Genomic DNA, 27,629 nt, shown 5'->3' on the forward strand with positions numbered 1-27,629 from the left:
GCCGGTGCAATGAGCGCTTGCAGCCACTAGGGCGCACCTGAAGCTTCAGCACAAATGCCCTCACACCATAGCCGAATGCGTCAACCACACGGTAACCAGCCAGGGGCACCTCACCAACAACAACCCTTCTACCTTGTCGAGGCCTAAAGCAACAGGATACGGTCAAAGACAAAGACCACAAGAGGCAACTTGGTGGACAAAGGTAAGCGGCGGCTACCTTTTCAACGCTGCTCAGATGATTGTCGCTCCCACACTGCTGATGACTGATGCTAAAAATCTTCCTCCGCACAAAGAGGGCCGGGAGAGATGCGAGTGATGCTGCCTCCTGTAGCCCCATCATTTTGTCACACACCACGCTGGCATTTTCACCGAGGAAACGCCTCGAATAACGACGGACGTGCTTATTAACGCATTATCATGAACACGTTAGTGTTATAATTAGGCTTGTAGTGTACGTGCTGAGAAGGGGGCTTGCTTGGTGATTTTTGGAATAGCGCATTTTCAGTCATGTTGTTGCAGATTTGGGGGGTAAAACGCAGGGGGAATGAATGAAATTTTTAACCGTCTTACTGGTGCAGTGTTTACCTCTTTCACTCGCCCAGGCCTGTGAAAACAACTTTTATTAAATTGGCAATTATGGGTCAGAATTGCATAAATTGAGTGGATGTCCTCCTAGATTGCGAGAGCAGAGCTTTTGCAGTATCACATCGCAATATAATCCACTAATCCGAGTCATTGTGGCCTGTGTGATGTGATGTAAACACATGATCAGTGCCTGAATTACGAAACATTGTGCCTGAAATGGTTCTGTTTTTTTTTTTTTTTTTTTTACCCCAAGGATCAAATCTGAAAAACTGACATACTGCAGCTCAACAACGAATATTCCTGCGCCTGTTGTTGCAACCTTGCGTGTTACTAAATTATGAGATTATATTAATGACATCATCTTTTTGTTTGGACGATCATTGAACATTTTGCTTATTCATTCTGTTCTATACACTTCAAACCTCTCAGGTCATTCAGTCTCATCCAAAGCCATGGGGTACTCAAGTCTTGCTGTGATGCTGTCTGTTACCATGATCCACCTAGCGTCAGGTAACAACTGATGTGGGAGTCTGTGTGTGTGTGTGTGTGTGTGTGTGTGTGTGTGTGTGTGTGTGTGTGCGTGTGTGCGTGCGTGCGTGCGTGCGTGCGTGCGTGCGTGTGTGTTTGCCTGTGTGCATGCTCTAATGCATGCATGGTTATTGACAATGATAGAATAGAGGTGGTGATGGCTTTTAGATGACAGACTAGTGTTGAGAAAATAATAATTTGCTATGTAGTTTGCTTGTTATGTCCTGCTAATCATGAGCATCATTAAAAGTTATGCTCTCATTCTTTTTTCCAGTAACCAATAATTAGTCATGTTTATTTCAGGAATGAGCTTTGTGACCCCGGAGCCTGATACTCCACCCACTTCAACCCCAGACTCTTATCCACTGGGTGACCTGATCCATGCTGCCCTTCAGAGTAAGGAATACCTGGGACAGGCTTCTGTAGGCACAGGTACAGTAACACAGGTCTTTAGTCACAGCTAGGGTAACGTGGCCACAGCTCTATGCAGATAGCTCTTCATTTGAATTGACAGCTACATTCTTTGAACCTCTGGACCCTGCAGATACAACCACCAACCCGACGCAGGCTGTGCCAGGGCTTGGGCAGACTGAGTCTGCAGCTACAGTCATATCACCAGGGGTGCTTACCACAGCTTTAACCTCATCTTCTGCAGCCAGCCAGCCGGGATCAAGAAATGCAATGTCCTCACCACCAGAGGAGGAGACGACTACGACTCTGATCACCACAACAACCATAACCACAATGCATGTGCCAGGTACTTGCATGTTGCTGTGAATTTAGTGAAGCCTGGCTTAGCTGTACTTGTTTATCCAATTAATGTGCTTCAGATTAAAAAAAAAAAAAAAAAGATGTGGAGAACGCTTTCAGCAAATCATTCAGATTCCAGCATTTTGCGGCTCAGAGTTTTGCAGACCTGTTTGAGTTTTCCAGACTGCGGTGGTAGCAGCTGTGGCAAGTGGTATGTTTTCACAGAACTAATACGTTTCTATTGAGTCACACTGGTTCTCGTCGCAATGTCATCTGTTTCTCCTCTCCACCTGGCTTTGAAGAGGAAATCTTTACAAACAAGGTAATGTAAAGCATCCTTTTTAAAAGCTGAATGCCGAAACTTGAGGAATATTCTAAAAATAAATAAATAAGATTTTGTGTATTTCTTCAGAAATGAAAAGACCAACAGTGTTAGCTCAGCCCATAGTAACCTAATGCTGTATTTTTGTACCAAGAATTGTTCTAGCAAACTACAAATTATGTTCCAGTCTATAAAACTGTCAGCATCACATGTTGATTTTAGGTTTTGAGCTTACTGCTAATGCTGTAGTGTCTTTAGTTCAGCTAAATTAAAAGTAGGTATGACAAGTGCTGGTAAATAATTTGATTGATACTAGAATGATGTTTGTGTGTGTTTGTGTATGCCCCTGGCTTGTCTCCCATGTAACGTGTTCTATGTGTATCTGATTATAGGATGAGGGTGGCAGGCAAAAGATGAAGATAAGTCAAGTCTTGGAGAGCATGAAAGAGTGGGGGTACAAACTGAAGAGAGGCTGGTTTGTATATTTCAGCTAGCTAAAACAAAGGGACACTTTCTAGGTGGATCCTGGTAAAATCCCTCACTGATTTCCCTCATTAAATCAATACCAATCGCAAAGGAAAAGATGTGCATAAAGAATAGCCTGTGAGTTTGAGAGGGATTTTTTAAGCTTTGTAACAATCTTTATTATGAAAAAAGGAGCTGAAGCTCAATATCTGCAAGAGGTCCCTGATGTTTTAATACAATCAATATAAATCACTGAAATGTGAGTGTTTCAAAGTGCTCTACATTTAAAACAAAAATTAAAATTAAAACCCAACAGGTTAAAGATTATGCGTATGAAATGTGACTTAAAACCAGGGCAGTGCACAAATTCAAAAGGCAAATACACAAAATATAATTTTTTTTTTCTGTTAACATCTTTGTTGAGATCACTGTAGAGTTTTTTCACTGCCCTCAGATCTCAAAATCACTTGTCAGTCAATACGTTGATGAACTGGCCATAGGTTGAATCATTATTGTGTTATTTCAGAGACAAGACAATAAAAAAAAAAAGAAACAAACCGCTGAAGCAGGAGTAAGAATTCAGAGTGAGAGACATTACATGTCACCTTTAGTTGAGCAAGGAGGGCAATGACAATACACATGTTATTTACCCATTATATTAAAGAACTATACATCTCACCTCAGTATGCAGTGGATCATTCACATTGGCTCTGGGATAGACAGACTACACAGCAGTGTGCTGTGTTGGCCTTTTCTCAGATGGGATATCTCTGGGTCCCATGTTGACAGAAAGAAGTGTAGGTCTCCTTTTACAACAAATGTTAATCTCTTAAAGCAATAAAGATCAAGTAAACATTTACAACCAATGATATACAGTTGTTTTTTCTTTCTTTTTAATACATAATTGAAGTATTGTTAATGCTAACAATACTTCAATTAGTGCCGCATGCTACATAAGAGTCAATAATTTCTGAAAATAATGTATGATAGAAGAGGGGGGATGTTTACACTGAAGAGGGTGTAGTGCGGCATGTTGACGACTCATATGTGAGATTGATTTCTCACCAAAACTCCTGAATCACTGAGCGGGATTGTGCTATTTCAATTGGCTGCAGAGAACAGCAAAAAGGACACTTATTTATACATAATGTTGCAGATTCTTACTTTAAAGTCTGCCTCTTAAAATATTTATTAAAAAGCAATTGAAATGAAAACGTTAATACCGCCTTGCCTTAGGCTATATTATTGCACCATAGGAAGAAATACCTGACTTTACTCACTTTATATTCACCAGAGCATTCCTGCTGCCATTCATATAGCAATGAAACACCAAACAGCCTTTCAAACATGTTTTTACTCGTTTTCTAGCCTCTGCTATCAGCTGAAAGACCAGCACCTAGTGGTGTAGCTGCTAAAGTACAACAGGGCTCCTCTGATGTGTTCAGCGAAACCACCTCTCTTCTCTTATAACCATAAAACGAGAAAAACACAGTGGCTGGGCTGCTGAGATATCTACAGCCTGCTGCACTGGTAAAATGTGATCCTATGTAACTTTCTACCCATCGCCTAGACTCTGTTTCCTAAGATCCCCTGTGGCCCATGCTCAGTCACTGCAGAGTGACAGCGGCAAAGCTCTTGCACAAGGACTAGGAGCAGGACAAAAACAGAGCGGAGTTGTCTGAGAGAAGTTGATAGATACACAAAGTGGAAGCTGATTGAAGCAATAACTTCCACAGCAACTTGATATTAGACCGTCAACTGCAACAAGGTTGATGTTACCAGCCGAGCAGCTGAAAACATAAGTGTTTTGGTCGAGCAGCAGCAAACTGTCGAGTACAGATTAAAAACCTACAGCCCTGTGGGCACAAACACACTGGAGCCCAGGAGAAGCAAGCACCAAGTAGCCTAATTATTGATTGTGTTGGCTAAGCAGTTGTGTTTTCTCGCTGAAAATGCAATCATATAGGCTCCCAGGGTGCATGTGTGCATGAATATGTGTATAGCTTTATCTATATCTATATCTACATCTAGGATTAGGGTCTATTTATCTATCTTTCTATGAAATAAGGAGATATTCCTCATATCTTGTACATGACAGACAGACAGACAGACAGACAGACAGACAGACAGACAGACAGACAGATAGATAGATAGATAGATTGTTTTCACTAAAATTTCAGAATTCCCTTTGTCATTAAATTATTAGAAAAAACAGTATCATGGACTATGAAAACAGCTGGTGTCTATTCAGTGATTAATGAAAATAAGAATTAGTTCAAGCAGCACCCACTATCAGTGGCAGAGCATCATAAGAGCAGCAGCATTAATCCGACAAAGTATCAGTTAGTCATCAATGTCAACACGACCAGATACCAAATAATAGATTTGTTGGAGGACCGCATGGCATTCTGTTCATGGTGCGAAAAATGCACTTCAGTGGTGCATTATGAGAGCAGAGGCCCGGCCTCAGCGGCCTTTGCTGCTCTCAGAGAAGCTGCTGTTCATTCAGGGAGGGGAGAAAAACGACGTGGTGGTGACGATGTTGCGAGATGAAGATGAGGCAGCGGAGCGGGCAGGTGGTAACTCGGCCGAGTGGCATCAGATGTGGAGGGGAAAAAGGTCAAGCCCGAAAGAATAATTAGTGAGGTCGAGGTCAGGGTTTGATGAGGATTTCGGCAAGGTTGTTTTTGAAGTACGTAACAAAGTCAGATGGAGGCTGGTATTGATGCATGGGAAAGAGCAAGGAGAAAGAGGGCGGACGAGGAAGTGGAAGATAGCTCTAAGATAGGTGTAGGAAACAGAAGATTACATTTTAAGAGATTGATGTGGACCAGGACTGCGGCCTGAATACAAAGTAGCAGCATTAAAAAACATATTGCTCTGGTGGGACTGATTGACTGATTGATAAATTGAATATCTGCTTTTATCGACTGATGCTGGTGTAGATTTGTGCATGTTGTGGGAATTTATTTGTTTTGCTTTGCTTTCATATGTTTATTTTATTCTTTTTACTGGGGTTTTATTGTTTTTTTTTTATTATGTTTTTATTGCTATCTCTAGTCTACCATTCCCCAACGGGCAGGCATGACAAAGTTATGGGACAAAGTCTGAACTTTCAAAAGTAGCAAGGAGCTACATCAGACAGTGCCGATACAGATCCTGAAAGGAGCACAAAGTCTGAAATGCAGCTTATGCATGTTGTGAACAGCACTCACCCCCACTGGGACAGGACGATGTGAACTGAACCCTGTGGCAATACAACAGACCAGCACACACAGTGTTGGTGCTTTAGACATACATCTCACCTTTGCTTTGGTGGGACAAGCAATCAGTAGCAACCACAAATCACAGTTTTAAAGGACATTTTAAAATGCTGTCAATACATGACCTGCTTATCTAGACTTCATAAGGTCATATCACAACTCTGCCAGCCGTTTGCCACCAGACGTGGTCTGACGGGGCTCAGGTACGCAGCTTTCCCACTAATGCGTTTAGTCCAGTTAACTACATCAGCTGAATCAGCATTCAGTCATTAAATCAGCTGTCAGTGAAACGGGGAATAACATTATTTCAGAAGTGAGGAGGATCGAATATTCAGGACTTTTTAAACTTTTTTTTTTTTTTTTTTTTAACATGAAATTCAATCAACAGGTTTGTGTGACTTTGATTGTGTGAATAGTAACCCCAGGGCACTGTGGGTAGGCACCCACTGAGCCAAATTAGTTAAATTTCTTTCTAAGTTTCATATTTTGAGGGGAATTTTTGGGAATTCAAATTTCTGACTTCTATTTCTATCTATTCTATCTGTCTATTTTCTATCTTCTTTTATTCTTTATCTGTTTTTTCTTCCTAATTTTGAATATACTATGTAATTATTTTTATTTCTCTTATTTTCTTTATTTTTCTGTTTTTCTTATTTTATTTATTTATTTATTTATTTATTTATGTTTGTGCAATGTTTCAATATTTTTTTTATTTTTTATTTTTTTGTCACTTCAAAGTTTTAAATGCTTGTCAAAGATGTCTGCAAAAGAAAATAATAACTGTGACAGTGGGTGAACTATTTCAGAACTGGAATAACAATTTGTAGGTGGAATAAAGTGCAGTTTGCAGTAGCTTTGGCCAGTCACTGTTGTATTTTTAGCCAGCTGGAGTGTGAAGCCTCTCATGATACTATTACCAATGTCAGGGTAGGTCAATAATGTGATTTTAGGCTGGCACATCAGTCATTTTATTCAGAAATCCAATACAAAACAATACAACAGTTTCCTTGGGGATCATTATAATCAGGGGAGAAGCCCCACAATTTTTTTTTTTATCAAATTGGAATATACACAGCAACCGGAACGAAAAATGATAGATTTCTGGATTTCCACAAATTCTGTTTATTCTGCACCCTGGTAAGTTGTGGCTGCAGACAAGACACAATATTAGTAATTTAGCACTCATGCATTATAAGGAAATGTGCTTATTCTGAAAATGACAGGCCTCTTGTAATGATGTGTCAGGCTACTGGAGCAGCAGTGTAAAAAGGGGATAAAGCTGCCACCATCTTTTTCTTGGCTTGGTCAAGAATTACTCAGTACAAAGAAAAAAAAATACGTCTTTATTGGAAAAAACGTTTGAAAGCATAGCCGGCAGCGAGGATGTGAGAGCCAAAGGACACCAAGCTGGCTGACATTGGGAGACCGCCCTTACCCATGAAATTACACACAGGGGCTGGTAGAAGGGCATGCTGAAATGAAATTATCACTCTAACTTATTAAGAAACAACAAAACAAAACAAAAGAACATGGTTGGTTATTTCACGGTGGGAAAGATGTTCAGTTGTAGAGCACTGGTACAGCAAGCATGTATTTGTAATTTGAATTATCGACTTGAAGCTCTTTCCTTTGAAAGCTCTGTGCAGCTGCTGTGAACCTTTAAATCATACCTTTTACTTCTGTGATGTCTGATGGGCTTCTGCTCATTTCAGTTTGAAAGGAAGCTGCCACTCGGTACGTAACTGTGGCCCCTACAAACCCTGTTTGAAAAGTTTTCAATCAATGAGCTCACTGCTGTTACAATAGTTTCTGTGTGCTGAATATTTGGTATGTGACAAACTGAAAGAGCACTGGGAAAATTTGTTTGCCATTCCTCTATCTATCTATCTATCTATCTATCTAGTCAAGTGCAGAGAATATAACTGCACATTTGGTTCACCATTGCCAACCACAACAACAAAAACAGAATCATTGTTAGTTAGTTAGTTAGTTTAGATTTAGTTAGTTAGTCAGTTTAGATTGTGGTGGCAGCAGCAAATTTTTACCGAGTAGTTTACAGGTTCCAAATCCTTGGCGGGCTGAAAGCAATGTTCATCCCTCATATGCCTTTCCCACCAAGGAAATTCTGTTTCTTGAATTGGTTCAGTTCAAGGTGCAAATTAAGGCCCTGGCCTGCGTTTCGACCAGTTTTTGGAGTGGAACCATTGCATGGTCGATGGTGGGCGTGCACTGAAGTAAATACTGGCAGTGCAGTGGAACTGCTGTCTACTACAGCCCGGAGCCCAACCCATCGTACCTTTTGGAGTAATTAGGCCACATAATCTGAGTCTTATAGGATTCAGATTGAGAATTATAAACTCTTAACTGTTTTTTAGGGAAACATTTTTAGCCACTATTTTTAACCAGACCCCAAAGTTAATCATCTTTCCTAGTAGAATAATAATGTCCACTTGGTTCCCACTCGAGAACCACTACTTTCTGGTTCCAGCTGAGAACCAACTTTTCTGTTTGGGAACCAATCTATATTAGCAGGAAATGTAAAGAACGGTTCAAAATTTGATGCAAGAACCAGAATGGAAATGATTCTTTGTCAGTGGAAAAGGGGCATCACTCAGCAGCTGCCTAGAAGCCCTTGAGCAGGGCATTTAATACCCAACTAATTCACCAAGAGGAGAAATGTGCAACTGAATGAAACTGAGTCAAGCTGTTGCTAAAAAAGAGCATTAATGTTAAGTTTTATTTATTTATTTATTTTAAAGTTAAGCCCATTTCTTCACCCATGAATAAAGACATGTTCTGGAATATTCTGTCTTCTCCCATTTCCTCCCTCTTCTCACAGTTCAGTGCAATGCCACTTTGTCAGCGATGGAGGACGTTGTGGAGTCCCCAGACCCTGCATCATCATCTGCTTTTTCCCCTCTGGAGTGCACCTACAGCATCACTGTGTATACAGGCTATGGTGTGGAAATTCAGGTAATGCGTGTTGTCTCCATATGAATCAATAAGCAGCACATCACATCAGTCACATCATTTATTCACACTGACCAAATAAGGTCTGTTAAAGTCAGTGTTGTCATTGATGAAGTGATGAAGGAGAATATAGTCCAAAAAGGCTACTTCAACATAGCTTACAACATATTCTCTCATCCTGTGACGTGTGAGGATTCATATTTAAAGCTAGATTGATAACACCATGAAAATGACCACTAATAAATGGTGAAGTCATCACTGCAGGATGGATGAAGAGGAAGAACCTTTGCTAAAGTGGACATTGTACAGCAGGACATTGTGACTTTCTATATGAATTTTCTATGTTTTTTTTTTTTCCTTTCTTGTTTAACTTTCCTTTCAGGTGAGGAAGGTTAACCTGTCTAAGGAAGAGTCTCTGACAATCCTGGGATATGGAGGTTCAGGACCAGAGCTGTTAGCCAATGAGACCCTGATGAGAGAGGGTCAGGTGATCCGGAGTTCAACCAATCAGGTGCACATTCACTATCGCAGTCTCCGACAGACCAATCACGGCGTGTTCAGCCTTCACTATCAAGGTAAATAACGCTCATTTGCTTGGATACTTCAGGGTAATGTAAAGAGAAAAGGACCATCTTTTAGAGGAAATCTAGAAAATTCACACATAACTAAAGCCTTGTCTTTTGATAAAGGGGCCCAAATATGCCATTCCGGATTAAACCCATTTCCTTTGTGGGGAAAATGTATGGGGTTTTCACATAATAATTTCTGTCACTGATTTAAGTCAAAGAATTGGAAAACCATTCATTTCTCCTATAGACGATTGTATTTGGAAGTCTCAAAATGCCAACAAATTAAGGTCCAAACACACCAAAACTGACATCGAAGAACAAGACAAAGGTTGTGTCGCCTCATGTCTCCTGCGTTGGGACTAAAACGTTGAACTTGAACACATCGCAAAGACTACAGCCAGTGGCTAACTAACATGTATGTTCTTCGCCTGGGTGAGAGGAAATGACTCTTCATACCAGCAGGTGGCAGTTGTCTGTATTTGTCATTCAAAAAGGGAAACTGGAAGATCAAGGAATGCAGATATACAAAACATAAACAAAGCAGCCTACCGCAGACAGTTTCGTAATATATAGCCACTCCAAATCGAGAATATGTCTGACAAGAAGTTGTAAATGTTACCGGTGCTGTCAGCTATTTGTTTTTTTTTGTTTTTTTTTGTTTGTGGAAGAAGAAAAGAAGAGGCAAATAATTCTCTCCTCATGCACTGATTCACTAAGCCGAAGAGCCAATCAGAGTGATCTCTCTCACTGACCAATTCGACATGCTCGATTGGCCAAAAAGCTGCAGACAAGGGTCCAGTTCGGTGCCAACGGTGCCGGACACACTGCAAATACTTGGGCCACATATACTCACCGACAGCCAAACATTGGCTGACAGCTGGTGTGTCACGGCCTTTAGAGACAGATTACAACACTCCTTTTTAGGCCTCGGCTTGATGGTGCAGAACAGATTATATTTCATGTGTTTCAAGTCCAGTTATTGATCATTCATTCATTCTACTTGAATTACATCATGATTTTTACTGTCCTTATCTATCTCTCAAAAACAGCCTTTCTGCTGTCCTGCCCGTTCCCTCTGTCTCCTGAGGGGGGTGGAGTGACAGTGACAGACATCCATCCCGGAGGACAGGTCCACTTTCACTGCGATCCGGGTTTCCAGGTTCGGGGCCATGAGCTGGCCACCTGTGTCAACACGACACAGCCGCACTGGAGCACTCCTGAGCCACAGTGTGTCGGTCAGTTGAGTGTACATAATCCTTTTTCTGTCTTCCTTTCTTTCAAAATACAGTATATTGCTCTTTGCTGAACACAAGCAGATCAATCTACTGTCTCACATTCATCATTCAGCAAAATCTACTGGCACCTTAAGCCTTGCAAGCTATCATATCTAAACCTATCTTAATTAAAAAAAAAAAAAAATCAATATACACCAGAATTCCATTCCAGATCAATAAATAAAACACCAAAATAAATTAAATTAGATGTAAATCACTGGTAAATGTTTAGTGTCATTCTGATTGTTGTGGTGTTAGATTTTTGGAAATAATATCTGGGATGTTATTTTTCCTCAGCTGTGTCGTGTGGTGGGTGGATCCGTAATGCAACAGTGGGCCGGATATTATCACCACCCCCTCCATCTGTCAGCAACCACAGCAATGGAAACAACCTGAGCTGCCACTGGTTAATAGAAGCCAAGGAGGGACACAAACTCCACCTACATTTTGAGAGGATTGCACTGGATGAGGACGACGACAAGTAAGAACCTAGTTTCTAAGACCAGATGGAGCACAGATTATTAAGAGTCTGCATCAATTGATTTCAGCACTTGAGATGTGTGAAATGCATATATCAACCTTAAAAATGATAAGAGCCTTTTTTGTTATGGTGAGTCAATGTTTGTGTGTTGTTTTGAGATGCACCTGTAAGCCTTTTCCATTTTTGTGCATCATTTGGAGGCAGTCATAGGGCAGATTAGACCAGTGTAGAGCCTTTCTTCTGCCTACACTCACTTAATTTCCAATCTGTCTGAATCTGACAAAGGCATTATTTTATTGTAAGCTGATGTAAAATGTAATGACTGTAATAACTGGCTTTGTTATTACAGTCTTTTGTTAGCTTTGTATCTAATAATATAGTATTCACCTGTAAATTTAATTGCCTGCCTATCCATCTTATTTTGGAACGTGGAAGTAAACAGTTGATTGAACTTCTGTTTGATCAGCCAAGTCATTTGGCTGAACGGACTGGAGGTCTGGCACAAAAAAACGTATTGCAGCTCTGTCTGTATTTCCATTAAAAATAAGTTAACCTTTTTTTGATCTAAGCACCACAGAGTAGATCTGAAAATTATAGCCGTAACATCAAAAATGTGATGCAAATGTGTGGCAAAATGTTGAGGACTGTATCCTACTCCAAACTCCACTGCTGATGCCATCAGCAGCTACCCACACACTGTGCTGAGGGCCGATTCAGACATCGCTTACAGCTGGGGTTTCCGGCCTAACGCGCTCTTGATTGTGCATCTTACTCATCTGTCAAGTTTACCAATCCCGCTGGGCCTCTTTGTGGTTTGTTCCTCCTAGGTTAATTGTGCGCAGTGGGAACAGTTCCCTGTCTCCGCCGCTCTTTGACTCAGATCTGGATGATGTTCCTGAACGTGGGCTGCTGAGTGAGAGCTCCACGCTGTATCTGGAGCTCACAGCTGACTCCTCCTCCATCCCTCTGCTTCTGGCACTGCGCTATGAGGGTGAGCAGCACCGACACTCCACACTCTTGTTTCTCTTTTTCTACCATGAGCCAGTTTTTCCCAAGTTCAACAAAATACTAAGGCAGCAACAGAACTGCACCTCAGTCACAATCAATTTTTCCAGGATCTATCATTTCCTAGGACGGCGATGGAATGTTTAACATTTCACTCCATCGCCATCCTAGGTCCTTTGGCCCACCAGCGCCTACCTGTCTCACAGAAAACAGGCCAATACCGCATCACTCTTCATCCTCATATTCTGCGTCAGCGCTCGCCAACCCCTGATTCACTCTGGTTTGGAACAAGTTTTATCTGATTGGTGCTTCATCTCGCCAGATTTTCCTTTTCCCTGGTCCGCCTACACAGTGTTCGTGTTTCCCATTGGATATGGTGTTATCAATCTGGCACCACACTGCACTGTGATTGGCTGGGAGCTACACACCCGCTGCCCAAAGACTGACGCCCAGACGAGTCCCAAACACAGCAAAACAAGACACACACACCAACATACACTACTAGTGGCTCAGAAGTGAGGATTGAGAGGGACAATTATATACATTGTTTTTTTGTTTGTTTGTTTGTTTAGGAAAAATCCCACTCATTCTGTCTTTAAACACTGTATCAAGATGATCACAAGATGGTTAACCAAATGTGGGAATGATTTCTTTTGTCATTTTCTTCAGTTTAATTATATTCCGAGAAAAAAGGACTAAATTGATCTAAATTGACCCTGAGAACTTAGAAAAGGTTATGGCAAAGGTTAACATAAATTGAAATTACACTGAAAGTTTAGTCTCCAAAAACTAAGAGTAAATGTCACGATGGATTGATATGAAAATGATAATAAAAAATATGAACAGTTTAGTTAATAAGTGACAGCCCTTGAGAAATTTAAGCCCTCCTCTCATTAGTTTCTTGTCGAGTTTTAAAAGCAGCATAATGAGGGGAGAAGACGCTTCTGTGGGATTTGTTTTGAGCCTTGTGGTGTTCACTCCATCAGCTTTTAGTCTCTCTGTACCACTCAGACTTTTTCTAGCCAGAGAGGGCTTGAGGTTTGGTTACAGAGGCTACACAGTTAAAAGCTACATCGCTCCCACGCAGTAAACTGGTGCAGCTGCATCATCTCCAAAGGCAACTCACTTCTCAGCAAAATTTGGATGAGTATAACTAATAAAACAGAAGAAAAAATAAATAAAATAAAAAACAATAAAAAAAAAAAAATTAAAAAATAATAATAATAATTTAATCTACTCTGCTGTGGAAATTTCATAAATTTACCCAAATCTTAGGGAAAAAAATATTGTAGGAAAAACTGCTATTTTGTCAAAATGAAGTGCAAAAGTCTAGCTTTTCCAATCTAGATTTTTGTTGTTGGACATTTTGTCACATATATGTCTTTTTTATAGAACAGAGCACTTTCCAAAAGCCTTTTTGGTCAGAGTTTGTACACAGAAATTGTAGAAAGCTTATGCCCGAAAAGTTTAGAAGGCAACGTGTGTAATAGCTTATACACAGACACGCACAGATAAACACAAACAGTGTTACTTACTACTACTACTACTACTACTACTACTACTCTCTCTCTCTCTCTCTCTCTCTCTGTGTGTGTGTGTGTGTGTGTGTGTGTGTTGTGTAGCTTTTGATGGTGAGCATTGCTGGGAGCCCTACATGCCCCATGGAAACTTCAGCAGCAGTGACATCACCTATCAGCTGGGCACTGTCGTTACCTTCACCTGCTCTCCAGGATTCGTCATGGAGCAAGGTTCAGGGACTATTGAGTGTGTCGACCCCAGCGATCCACACTGGAACGAGAGTGAGCCTGTGTGCAGAGGTAAGCGACAGAGCAGAGGGTCAGCCGTGCTTTAAATGATTGAACCTGACAAATTGAATAAAATGTCAGCTCTTATTTCTGAAATCAAAACATTTTTCATTTAATCATCCAAAGTACTCGCTGCATGCCTTTTTGTATCTCTTTCTCTTCTCGGTGAACGAACTGAACAGAATCAGCTCTCATGACACGTCTTCTCTTTTCTACCAGCCCCCCAAAAATCAACAAGAATAATTCAAAACAGCTGCTCCACATTAACAATATCTGTGTAACTAAGAGAGTCAGGGATAGATTATCAACTATGGTACAAGTTCCACAAGTCTCACTTTGGCAGACAGTCACTGAACAGACATCACGTCATTCGCTGGCAGGAGGCATGTGCCAGAAATGAGCCAGAAAATGCACGGCTGATACGGGTTGCTAATATTTAACTGAAACGGTTCAACAACATTGGTCTTGGACAACAAGAGATATATGACATTATCTTGTTTTAAATTACATGCATAGGCTGACATTTCACATTACTGTGTGCACTGGAATGTTATCATAGAGTGCACAAACAAAATTGCTTTCATAGTCTGCAATGCGTAGTGCAATATGAAGAAATGGGTGGCTGAGCCTGACACTGTCTCAGATCCTTCTGTTGCAAGGGAACAGTGCATGTTCAGGGATTTGTTCGCTGAACGTCCACAGTGAACATGAGTCCTGAGTGACAGACAGTCACTGAGTCACTCAAGACCGCCTTGCTCCCACTCCCTCCCTCTCATGTCCTGAAGTCTCGAAGTAGGACGTACTACCAAATATTTTATTGTCGCAAAAGTACGCATGCTGTGAGTGATAGGATAGCACTTTGTAATAGCAGCTTTCATTTTGCAAACCACATCTTTATCCACCTAAATTCTCAGCTCACAGGCTTATCCTTCAGGAACGGCTTTTCGCAGTTCACTTAGCGAGCTGAGCTGAACGCTCGGCCACGTTTCATTTCTGAACGATCCAGTGAACAACTCTTAAATTAATCTTTTTAATGAGCTGATTCTGAAGATTCAATTCACTGAAAACAACTGCTTTGCCAATCACTTACATTTCCTGAGATATATGACAAAAAGCACAAAGAATTACTTTGTACAAATGAACTACTGCTTAATGCTTGACATTAACTATTATTAATGCATCATTTAAATATGTATTCATTCATTTGCTGTTCTTTTTAAAACTGGGCTTCATTTAGGCAAAAAGAACCTGGGCTGTACCGGAGCTAATAGGAGATAATTAGCATTTTGTAAAACTACCTGAATTTTAGGAGCATTAAGAATGCTGTGCAGAACTGATAAATGTCCAACACTCGAGAATTTGTTGATGGAGAGAAAAAGACATCTGATCAGTCCTTAAAGTGCAGCACTGCAGTGGGGATGTGCAGAATGTAGAACTGAAATCCACAGTGAAAATGTGAGATACGCGCCTGAAGCAGCAAGATGTTGTACGAACTGGAGAGCCATACTGAGTGTGTCATGCACTGATCTACTGGCATGCGATGCAAAATGAAAGGAACAGGCGATGAAATGATTTCATTACCACCAAGGTCATTATCACCAGGCAGGGGACTGGCGGAAAACACAAGTGCTGTCTTTTCAACACAGTGTTAAAGTGACAGGAAGACATTCATACAGTAGCTGCTCACTGGCATTTTTTTTTTTTTTTGCCCGCTGAAAAGCAGGAGCGTGTGCACTGATGTGTAGGAAGGTGGGAGGATGTGGAGGGGAGAGATCAGATGATGCTATATGCAAGGTTACCTTCTTCAACTTCGCCACTCCCATGGGTGGCTTTGTCATTGCCACAGTCTTTGTTTAATCCCACAGAAATTTATTTTAAAGTCTAGCACAAGGTAGGTATCTAAAGATACCAAATGTGTCCTGTTGATTACAGATAAATGTGAATAAAATGATGCACAAGACGTCTAGATATTTTGTTTTTTATGCAATACTGCAGCCGTTAAACAAAACATAATGTGTCCAGTGACCCTCTGGATGTACAGAGCTGAAAATGGTGAAGAACATCTTGTCTCCACCTGGGTAAGCCAGAAAAAATTGATCTTTTGCCCAAAATGTTGGAGTTTTCCTTTAAGGGAAAATCAGAGTTTAAGAGGTTAAAAGTGTCACAGCCTTGCAGAGTCCCAACAACTTTCCAATTCCAAAGAGGGTCTGCCTCGTATGTGTGCTGAGAATCGTTCCAGTGGTTAGGTGATGATGAATCAGCCTGTGTTTGGGGGGGAACGCTGTGTTTGTGGTTGATAATATTTTATAGACCTTTCACAAATACAGGTGCACTCATTAGAGCAAGGCTATTGCTCCAGATTCTGCTCGGGCTTTGTATTGGTGGCCCTGCCTGTCTTATCGAGCTCATATTTGGCTCCTCTGCAGTCGGTCTCTTTTACCCCTTTTATCTTGCCCTCATAGCCTCCTCAGATGGTTTGCGAACGGTGATTTTTTACCGCTGTGTTTTGGCTGGACACACACTGTTCCTCGTAGCGGCTGGTCTCAGATGTAAACTGTGTTTTTGCACTGATCTGGTCCGTCACATGGAAAACGTGCAAGAGGAGTGACGAGTCAATTGTGGATTCACTCTGCAGGCCAGCCTAGCCACATGCCTTTCCTACAGCGGCTGGTGGGAGAGCGAGACTTGGCATCGTGTGTTGCATTAGACAAGAGCTCTTCCCTCCTTATTGATACACTTCATCAACAGCTTGTATTGTATTTCTGTTACGTTCGCAAATTAATGTAGCTGAGGTCAATATATTGACAGTAGTGGTGTCAGAGTGAGAGTGATCATCCTCCACGGCTTAGATTTGATCTGCCCGTAGTTACGTAACAGTGTTGACAGATAGTAGATAGCTAATAGATAGGTAATATCTCTCTATTGTCCACTGAGATGAGACTGTTTTGCTTATGATCAATGTGAGTATTTTCTCAGGCCATAGCAATAGAAATTGAGAAAAAAAAAAGTTTGAAAATCAATTTGAAACTTTTGACTAATATCTTACACTGCACTGCAACTTTAAGTCCTGTGTTTTATTTATTTTGTTCTGGTTTATCTCATTTCCTCTATTTAAATCTTTTTAATTCTGTTTAAATGGCTTTTTATGCCACTGCCACTGCACACTTTATTTTTATCAAGTGGGTTTTATTTTCCATCTTATTGTTGGGTTTTATTTCTGTCCCCGATTTTACTTGGTTTTATGTATTCTGTGTGGGAAAAAGACTGTGGTGTGTTTTGTCTTTGAAACCCCACAATGCCACAGAGCTGTGATTTTTCCAGGGCAGTGTTTTAGGGCTGTGCCCGACACAGATAAGACCCACAGTGAGGTTAAACCCGTGGGAAGACGTTCTGGGATCAGCTGAAAGAGGCTCATTTCGGTTAATCAATAAAGCTGGTGGATCTGCGTCCGCTGGGAAAAGGGAGGCTCTGTTGTGCTCATGACCCCAGAAACCAAGGCACTGAGTTCTAAATTGTGTACACAAGGCAAAATACTTTGGGGGGTTTTCAGTTAAAAGTATGGAGATTGACTTTTATTTGACTGTGTTTTAAATCTTGTTTTTATATCTTATTTTACCCCCTTAATATTTTTCTTGACACTAATTTAATTGTGTCTTTTAAATCTTGTTTTTATGTCTCCTTAAATTTTATGTAAAGCTCTTTGAATGGCCTTGTATTTGAAAGGTGCTGCACAGATAAACTTGCCTTCCTTTGATACCAATTTTTTATGATACTGTGATGTGGCTTGTCTGCAAACGTTCCTGAAAATGGAATATGTTAAAAATGGTAGGGGAGAGAAATTGCTCTACAATTCACTTAAGAATTCACTTATCTGCTCTGCAGCTGATCCACATGTCAAAGATCCGTAGGCGTTTTTTGAAGGAAGTGGTAGATGGGAGAAGTTGTGAGTAAAGACAGTTGTTTGAAACTTCTCAAAATATTAGGTTAAGCTGCTCTTTGTGATAGACATAATTCTTTTACAAAGTCTCTGGGGAATGGTGTTCTGTGCTTTATACTTTTTTCGTACATTTGTCCGCCTCTTCTTTGAGCGCTTTCTGAAAACCTTTATCACGTCTCCCCCATAATTTCAGTTCGTTTCTACCTTTGTTTTGTCTTTTTTTTCCTCTCTATCAATATTTTATCTCCCATCACTTCACTCGCACATCTCTTTTCTTGCACCATGGTTATTTCATCACCCTTTGATGTTGTGCGCAGTCCTTCGGTCTGCCTCCTAACCTCGGTTTCTCTCGCCCCGCTCTGTAAGCTCTGTGTGGAGGGGAGCTGACCGAGCCCTCCGGCACCATCCTGTCTCCTGATTGGCCACAGAGCTACTCCAAGGGGCAAGACTGCGTTTGGCAGATCCATGGCAGCGAGGAGAAACGTATCGAACTGGATGTACAGATGTGAGTATAGCACAGCAGGTACAGTGGATGGCAAAATTGATCAACCCTGCTTTTTCAAGTCCCAATTTTATGAATAAACTGAATAATCATGTAAGGTCTAACATAGATAAAGGAGACTTTTACATAGTGAATGATGCAAACACATTATAAGACAAATTATAAGACTGCAAACACAGGAAGGGAATCTTTAATTGATGTTTATTTTGCACATTTTCTTTTGGATTGTTCATTTGCTGCCTGGTTCATTTTTCCATTGAAACCTATTGATCATGTTCGAGAATATACTCATACATGTCTTTTACTGACTGATGAAAAACGTCATGTGGGTGCACTGCCCACACATAAAAGCAGATTCTCTTGAAGTAAAATTCTGTTTCTTTTTCTTTTTTTCTTTTTGTTTTGTCTTTCTCTCAAAGTTTGAATATCCGCCACACTGATGTGCTGACTATTTTTGATGGACATGATCTCATGTCCCACGTGATCGGCCAATACCTGGGGTCCAAAGAGCGCTTCCAGGTTGTATCTGGTGGGTCAGAGGTCACCATTCAATTTCAGAGTGATCCAGATGATTCCAGTTTCATCCTAAGTCAAGGATTCCTTATTCATTATCGCGGTAAGTCTGCTCTTTGACGTTACATCAAGCAATATTAAATGTAAATTTGCTGCAATAGAATGACCCTTGGAAGTGTTCAAAACATCAATGTGGCTCTTCCTTCCACTATACAATTTGCAGCCAATTTGTTGCTATTTCCTGGTTTGAGCTTCCCAAATTTCTCTCTGAAACCACACATTCTGCAGATAAACGTATCCAAATCTGAGATCAGTCTCATAAGTGCATCTGCTATTGCAAGCAACGCTGCAATGACAGGAAAAGTTCATTCAAAGCAGCTTACCTTGTAGCTGAAAGTCTGTAGTTTTACCACAATTTGAAATTGGAGGTTAGGGACAAAATAATCAAAGTAATTTGACAAGAGCCTTGTGAAAATATGATGTATCTCCAATTTTTCTATCCAAAAAACACATTTTTTCCCTTCACCTTTTGTACAAGCAATCTACCTCGAACCCAGAAGCAGGACTGACTTTAAATAGATTTTGAGTTCTCAACACCCTCCACTGGTCAGAAATTGCTTATTGCAGCTTTAAATATATAATTACCATATACAGTTTTAGTTACATAAAGGTACACAATGGCATGGAATGGCTTGTGTATTCATCAGTGTGGCAGCCACTTTTTATTTTCTGGAAACTGTCCATATGAAAATATCCTAAAGCATTGCACAACATGGTGCTTTGGATGATTGAGTCCTCTGAATAGATAGAACCTGTATTGGGTATGCTCACTGAAGTCAACAGGTGATCCGTAATTCAGAATCAGCCATGCCTGTACATGTTAAATTAGGTTTTATGCATTTATCAGATCCACGAAACTGTGCTTGATTGATAACAGACATGATTAAAGACTTTCCTGATGATAGTTTTGCCTTATTCTCATTATTACCTATTAATTTCTAAACTCTCTGTTGGTCTCACCAACACCAGGTTGACCATCCCAGTTTGAAAAAAATCCATTCAACAACAGGAGACAACAGCAGTAGACTAAAAGGAAGATTGATCCTCTTCCACAGTGCTTCAGTAACCCACTTGCATCCACAAACTGTAAACTGAACTATTAACTATTTGGATGACATATGACTGCCTGCTCCTGCTACTGTGATCCTGGCATCATTCTGTGTGATATATAACTTCTGTCTTAGTCATAGGTTTCTATATTTGGGACCTCAACTGGTGTCGTTTCTTGTTGGCCACAGCCACTGGCTGTTCTTTTTAAAGCTGCCTGTGTGGCCTGAAGTGATCCCTGACCACACACCCTGAACTCCCTGAGCAAACTGGTGGTTAATGTGGTAATAAATCCAGCTCATAATTGTTAAGGAGATAGGCTCAGTGCTCAAAAACACATTTTTGCTGAATTATTTAGGAGGGAGTTTACACAATCACTGTTTGTGTAAAACACTGTCATTTTCATGTGCAAGAATAAGTTACCTATTAATTTATGATGAGATTTAGATCTAAGGCTGTTTCCTACACAAATGTACAAATTGTAAATAATTTGTCTCAACAAGGTCTTAATAATTTTTAATCCTCTGTTCATGATCCCCACTACTCAAAATTATCCGTAATTGATGTATTGGGCATTTTTGGGATTAGGTTCTGTCTGCATGGTTAATAAATGTTGGACAAGACAGCATTTAACACAACTAAAAATATAAAACAGAAAAATGACAAACACAGTCTTGACTGCCTTTTTTCAATGTAAATGCACCCTTTGTGTCATGCAGAGGCTGAGCCAAATGACACCTGCCCCACCCTCCCTCAAATTGAGTTCGGCTGGATCAGCTCCTCCCACTCCTCTCCTGTCAGAGGCAGCGTGTTGACCTACCAGTGCCAACCGGGATATGATATCAGCGGCTCCGACATCATCACATGCCAGTGGGACCTTTCCTGGAGCAGCAGTCCACCTACTTGTGTCAAAGGTGAGGCAAGAGGGGGGTGGGGAGGACACATATTTTAAAGGCCCACGTGTCCCCTAATGAGACATCGTCCTCAGCAGGTAGCGCTGTCACACCAGCACTCTGGTTTTAGACAGGCTGCCAAGGTAGCAGATGTCACGCTGCTGCTGCTGCTAAGACACCACATTTGACAGCTGTTTTCATGACTAGCGGTCCTTACTGTGGCACGTGATTTGTCCTTAACTCTGCTTTTGTTTCCAGAATAGAAAACAGAAAAGTCACTCGAGGTTGAATAGATCCGTTCGAACAACACAGTGGATTCAAAAGAGGGAATCTGACCCAAATGTTAGATGTTTAAGCAAGTAAATATTCAATGATTTCACTTATTCTTATTTCTTAGTAAAAAAAAAAAAAAAAAAAAAAAAAAAAAAAAATTGAAATCCTACACAAGATAGGACACATCTATGCTGCCTTCAAAAAACAGGCGGTTAGAGGCACCTCAGTAGGTAGCATTTTATAGAAAAAACTGACTGGGGCTTGACTTGATGCGTTCCTGCCTCTGAATGCTGCATCAGTGGGCAGCATTTCTCTCGGTCTGGAACACAGCCATGGACTGGCATGTGAATACTATATTTGAGCTTAACACTGGACAAGAAAGATGTTCAAATATCATCTCGTTTCTTTTAGTTGTGTTATATAGATTACAGCCGAAACAGCACTTTGAGAGCATCTTGCTTCCTTAATTTAATGACTTCTCTGTTGAAACAGCACGCAGGGACACAAGACGCAAGTTAGTGTAAAGCAGCTAGGGAGAGAGAGGCTGTTTAATTTGATGGGAGGGGTAAATGAGCAGGATTGGCCAAAATTCTGTGATGGTTTTGCTGGTTGGAGTTACTCCTCTTAGTGCAGCATGAAGAAACACAGAGAAACTGTGATTTGGCAGTTGATAAAATACAAGGAAATTTTAAAAAAAGACAAATACTTGTATGTTATGGTATGTGACATAAGATAACAATAACAAATCATTTTTCATTGTATTGTGACTTTGAAGAATATTAACTGTGAAGAAAAATGCATTTAGGCTTCTTTCTGATTGTGTGCTCTTTTTACTTTAGCTGAGAACATAATTACTGGAGCTATCCACATAACTATTGTTTTCAGTTCTTTGTGTTGAGATACCTTTAGTCCGGTCTTTAATAGTATCATGATATTTGTCTAATTTTGTCCCCCACAGTCCAGCAGTGTCCCGATCCTGGCGAGGTGGTAAATGGAGCGCGCTCGGTGCGTCCTGAGGCTGGTTTTGCAGTCGGGACGGTGGTGCGTTTCTCTTGTAACCAGGGTTATCAACTGGAGGGTCCCAGCCAAATCTCCTGCCATGGACGGGATACTGGCACCCCTAAATGGAGCGACCGCAGCCCAAAGTGTGTCTGTGAGTCCCTTCCTTGCCCGCCACTTATGTGCCTGTTAGTTTATTAAGACTATTGCAGCACATACAGCAGATACTTAGTGCAAATACTTAGCCATGGTGTGTCTGTTTCTGTGTGCTCCAAACAGTAAAATATGACCCGTGTCCAAACCCTGGTGTTCCCGACAATGGGTACCAAACGTTATACAAACATAGCTACCAGGCAGGGGAATCGCTGCGTTTCTTCTGTTATGAGGGCTATGAGCTCATTGGAGAGGTCATTATCAACTGCGTCCCAGGCCATCCATCCCAGTGGAACAGCCCACCACCATTTTGCAAAGGTAAAGGTCACTGTCTCCGCCTTCTAATATCCAGATCTTATGTTTTTTTACCGTCTTTGGGGAATATTTACAGTCACGGAGCAAGGCAGGAAAATTGCTCTGAGCATCTCATCTGCAAGCTCCCCAGTCTGAATTAATGAAGTTTAATTTTTCTCTTTTACACTTTATGCCACCCAATGGGATAGGACATGTTTGTGTTATGAAGGCCTTTAGCTATCTAACAAAATCTGCTTGCAAGGTGGTGTAGTTTTGTTAGTGCAAAATATATTAGAAAAAAAATGGTAGTGAGATCCAAGAGGTGCAGTCAGGATAAATATGTATTGCAAGGATCCAGGCCTCCATCTGGCTTCCAGGTTATTCACAGATGGCAATAACAAACAGCTTAATTTCTGTCTCTCGAAATGATGAAAATGTCTTCTTTCTCCTGTCTTTGTTACACACAGTGGCATATGAGGAGCTTTTGGATGACCACAAATTAGAAGGTGAGTTTCTCCTGTTATATCTTTGAGGTCAAACAAAACCTTTAGTTACTCTGGTCATCATAAAGGGCAAGTGCATTGATTTTACTAAAGTAAGTACATTTTTTATTTACATTAAAGCCGAGGTTACAAAGTGCTTCACAACAGAAAAAGTGCAAACACAGCATTGTCCCCCGAAAAAGAAAAAAGAGAAGCACATGGACACAAACAAACCAACAGCATAAACAAAAGACAGCATCTAAAAATGTATTTTAAAGTGCTGTGTTTCACTCACTAAATTGTAATGGTAGATTAACAACTGGATCGAAAGTCCAGTAGGAGCAGAAATAATATTTTAAGCATCAATAGAAACATTTTATTCACAGATTTTCCCCGCTGTTTCCCTGTTTCACAGTGTCCCAGTCATTCGAGCCTTCCCATCAGATACTGAGCGAGAACATTGCCTTGGCAATAATTCTGCCCATCATTCTCGTCATTCTTTTGATTGGAGGAATTTACATGTATTACACAAAGTAAGTACCATGTGGCTGGCAGGTAAGTGGTGTGTTACAGGCTGGCAACAGTGAGAACTCAAAGAAAGTTAGTGTCATGTTGGCTGTGACACTTTACTCTCTTTGAAAAGTTGTGATACTCAGTTGTCTTTGTAAATGCTAAGAGTAATTTCATTTGATATTAAAGCTGATGTCCAATGTTACTGTCGTCCTGGTGATAAATTAGTAAACACACGGGGGATGATCTCAGAAGCCACTGGTTGGTATCTGATGATGATTTAGCCTCTCGGGGCGAAACAAGCCAGAAACAAGCTTGAAACTGTTCCTGTCTGTTTTAGTACAAAACTTAAACGTCTCTCCACACAATGCACAAACATCTATACTTTTTCTAGGCATTTTTGGTCCAGACAACATGTCTGCCAACATGTTCTGCCTTTTGTGCTCCACACATGGACGGTTTACCCTCATGAATCCACTCCAACTACAAACGGCAATGACTCAGACCACAGCGGGAACAGAAATGAAAACCAGAACGCTTCCCGTACCAAAATCTTGTCCCTGCAGATTCACAGCAAAGACTTAAATGTCACTTACTGACCTACTGACTTTTTTAACTTTTCAAGAGTTAACCTCCTGGAGCCTCCTAGTGGTGATGATGCCAGCAAACACTATTTTTTTAACACACCATTTATGTCATTTATTTATGCCATTTATGTCAAAACCATCATAGTAAACATTTCAGATTAGCTACACAGCCAAAACAAATGAACTTTTTTTTTTTTTTTTTTTTTTTTTTTTGTCAGACCCCCACTAGAAGGTACCTGGTGTGTCACTCACTGACTTACTGGCTTACTGACTGACTGTTCTCTTCTTCTTCTTCTTCTTCACTTTCTCTCTTCTCGCCCATAGCATATGCAGACTAGAGTGGAAGCCTCTTTTCTGGAAGTCTCTCTCTCACACACACTCCTACAGTCCCATCACAGTTGAGTCAGATTTCAACAACCCTCTTTATGAGGCGGGGGTAAGTACGTCTAATACATACGTCTTCTTTGTGCTTCCTCTTTGTTTTTACTGTGGCTATAGACCATTTTATAGTGACTATTCCCTGTTTCTACTGTGAAGTGTAGAACGTTGTGTCGTCTTACAAATAACTAAGTGTTTTGTCAGAACATGCCAAGCCACTTGAACTGATTCTATCCTCACTTTGTTCCCAGGACACACGGGAATATGAAGTATCCATTTAAAGAAAGTGTCTTGAGGGGAATTCACAACCACAGAAAGATTTGATTCTTTTGGAAGTCAAGTTCTTTACTCTAAGATGGCCTCACTCCCTTTTTAACATTCTTTTCCCTTATATCTTTCTGTTGAACCATCGCCATGCGCTTGTGTTACCAATTACAGGCTTGCTTCACACAACATTTTCTTTGCACACTTGTGGTGGTCTCCTAAATGTGGGCTCCTCTTCACAGTCCAGCTTTAAGTATCACTAGGACTGGTGCCTTATGGGTAAGAAATGAGTAACGTGGAGGAAATGACAGAGCTGGGGGCATAAGAGCAGGAGGGCTGACGAGGTGAAGGGAAACGGATTTGCTTAATATCTTAAATTATTATGAGGCCAAAACATTGGAGAACTTGGCAATACTTTATATGTAACAATCAAAGGTAACACTCATAAGCAAAAATGTTGAATGTTTTTTTTTTTCCTTTAAATTTGATTGTGGCTTATGTTCTATTTTGAGATGTATTAAAGGGGAAGAATACTTTTTTAAAATAATGATAAAGATTTTTGAGCTCAACGGTCATTTTCTCTCTCTCTCTCTTCCTCTCTCTATCTTTGTCTGTATCACACATACACAAATTGAATGTAAATATTTGACTTAATATTTATTGAGGCTGATATATATATAAATATATTTACCTGTATATATATAAGCCTCATATATATACACTTATACATGGTGGCGGAAGGTTATATATTTTCATTATATATATATGTATAATGGAAATTCAGTGCCAAAATATAATGTTAAATAATTTAATGTCCCTAAGTGTTTCATCTCTTGTTGCCATAGTGTTTACAAAGCCAGTGTTTAATTTTATTCTTTGCTGTTTCTGAGTGCATTTTCACCCAATGTCACAGGACATGTAAGAAAAGGTGAGGACATGAATGTCATTATGCTTATAGCATGCACTGATTGTAAATTTTATTGCTTCTGCTATATCTCGCCATTACCATTATAGTTATTGACAGTTATCATTGTTATCAGATTTGATGTTGTATGCACTATGTTGATGAAAAACAAACTTGGCTGCTTGCTGTAATGCATTATGTATTTATTTACAACGGATTGTTTGAGCAGTGAATTTAGTTTCATTCACTGTGCCAAATGAAGGATCTTGGAAACTTGCTTTGTAGACTTAATTCTTCTCTTATCATCAGTAGCATTTCTTTGCTTCATATATATAAATACACTCTTTTGAAGGCAGTAATTTATTTGCTGAACTTGAAATAAAGTCTCTGTTGAATGGTGTAACACTTCATGAAGTTCTGTTTTTTTTTTTCCAAGTGATTGCATTCCAAGGCCATACCTGGGTTACATTACATAACACACACACACACACACAGACACACTGTGTTAAAGGAAGACTTCACCAGAAAACTTTAAGTTGCCTGGTTGTTTTTAATGTCGGATGAACAAAGTTTTTCTTTTTTTTCTTTTTTTTTTAAATTGCATGTCTCATGGAGAAGAGAGGCTGCAAGCACTGCAGGCGTTGCCGTGGCAACAATAAGGATATGAAAACATCACGTTGGAATTCTTTGTGCAGCGTGATCCAAGTCTTTCGTTTGTTCAGTGCATTATATACATTATATCTGTGAGTAATGCACAAAGATAGTGAACATGAATTAACTCAGTAACCTGAAAACTAAGGCTGTAATGTTGTGCATTCAAATTCATTGTGATTGATAAAATTCCCCTGGACTTAAAATGAAATTAAAAATAAAATTAAAATGCACTAGACAAAATATCTATCTTTACAAAAAGCAGGCCAAACTAGTTTACAGGGTCAATGATTAGTGAGAGCTGTAGAGTCAGAAAGCCTCAGTGGGAATCATAATGAAGCACTGACATAAGAAAGGAGTGAGTGTGTGATCTGAACCAGTGACAGTCATCTGGCTGCTGAAGTCCATGCCTCTAAAGGGGTAGTGCAACAAGTATATGAGTTACAAACTGTGGCCTTAACAGTAGAGTTGCTGATCCTGTACCACTTCTCAGGCAACAAAACAAGTCTTAAGATTCACCATGGACCAAACAATCTCCAAAAAATAACTCGAAAGTTGGTAAGAAAGTTTTATTTACTGACATATCAAAGCTTGAATTTCACTGAGGCAATTGGAAAGACAGCCTGCAAGCAACAGTGCATAAAACCTATGCAATCCTACATGGCGACTGAAATATTCAGGTGTGAGGATAGTTTTGCCTGTTCTGGATTTGATGACTTGTACAGGATAAATCACACACTGACCAAAGAGAAGCAGCAATCTGTTCTGCAGAGGCAATGCCACCCTGATTGACTTAAAGGTTTTTTGGAAGATGATTCATTTGAACAGCTGAACATATGTGGGGGCATTTGAACAAGAAAAAGATGAAATATACATAAAAGAGAGCTGAAATATAGTACAATTACCTGATTATCTGAACCTCGAATGAAGGGATTTTGATGCGTGTTTATACAAAAAACACGCATCAAAATGCATCAAAACTTTTGGGAAAATTACATTCAGTGAAATGTATGTTTCCAAAGAGTTTTGTGATTGAAATAGCCTTTAGACCACATTACATACATGTACTCCTGACAGTAGAATTACAGTTGCCCGCAAACACTTTGGAACGGGAGCTTTATTAATTGTGAACTGAACTGAAATGCCAGTAGGTCATAAAATCACC

At 40.2% G+C, this 27,629-nt stretch overlaps 1 protein-coding gene across 1 annotated transcript; it reads left to right on the forward strand.

The window, feature by feature from the left end:
* Positions 1-34: 34 nt before the first annotated feature.
* sez6l2 (seizure related 6 homolog (mouse)-like 2) lies at positions 35-26,218 on the forward strand. The gene is made up of 19 exons (XM_030058784.1): positions 35-202; positions 1,015-1,095; positions 1,417-1,545; positions 1,658-1,870; positions 8,753-8,886; positions 9,266-9,458; positions 10,502-10,687; positions 11,024-11,207; positions 12,035-12,198; positions 13,835-14,029; positions 18,321-18,459; positions 18,876-19,072; positions 20,796-20,990; positions 22,201-22,395; positions 22,521-22,712; positions 23,156-23,194; positions 23,586-23,703; positions 24,592-24,703; positions 24,897-26,218. Exons 2-19 carry the CDS (start codon positions 1,038-1,040, stop codon positions 24,924-24,926), a joined length of 2,673 nt encoding a protein of 890 aa, XP_029914644.1. The 5' UTR covers positions 35-202; positions 1,015-1,037; the 3' UTR covers positions 24,927-26,218.
* Positions 26,219-27,629: the final 1,411 nt, after the last annotated feature.

The sequence above is a fragment of the Myripristis murdjan genome, chromosome 8, assembly GCF_902150065.1.
Source record: "Myripristis murdjan chromosome 8, fMyrMur1.1, whole genome shotgun sequence".
NCBI lineage: Eukaryota > Metazoa > Chordata > Actinopteri > Holocentriformes > Holocentridae > Myripristis > Myripristis murdjan.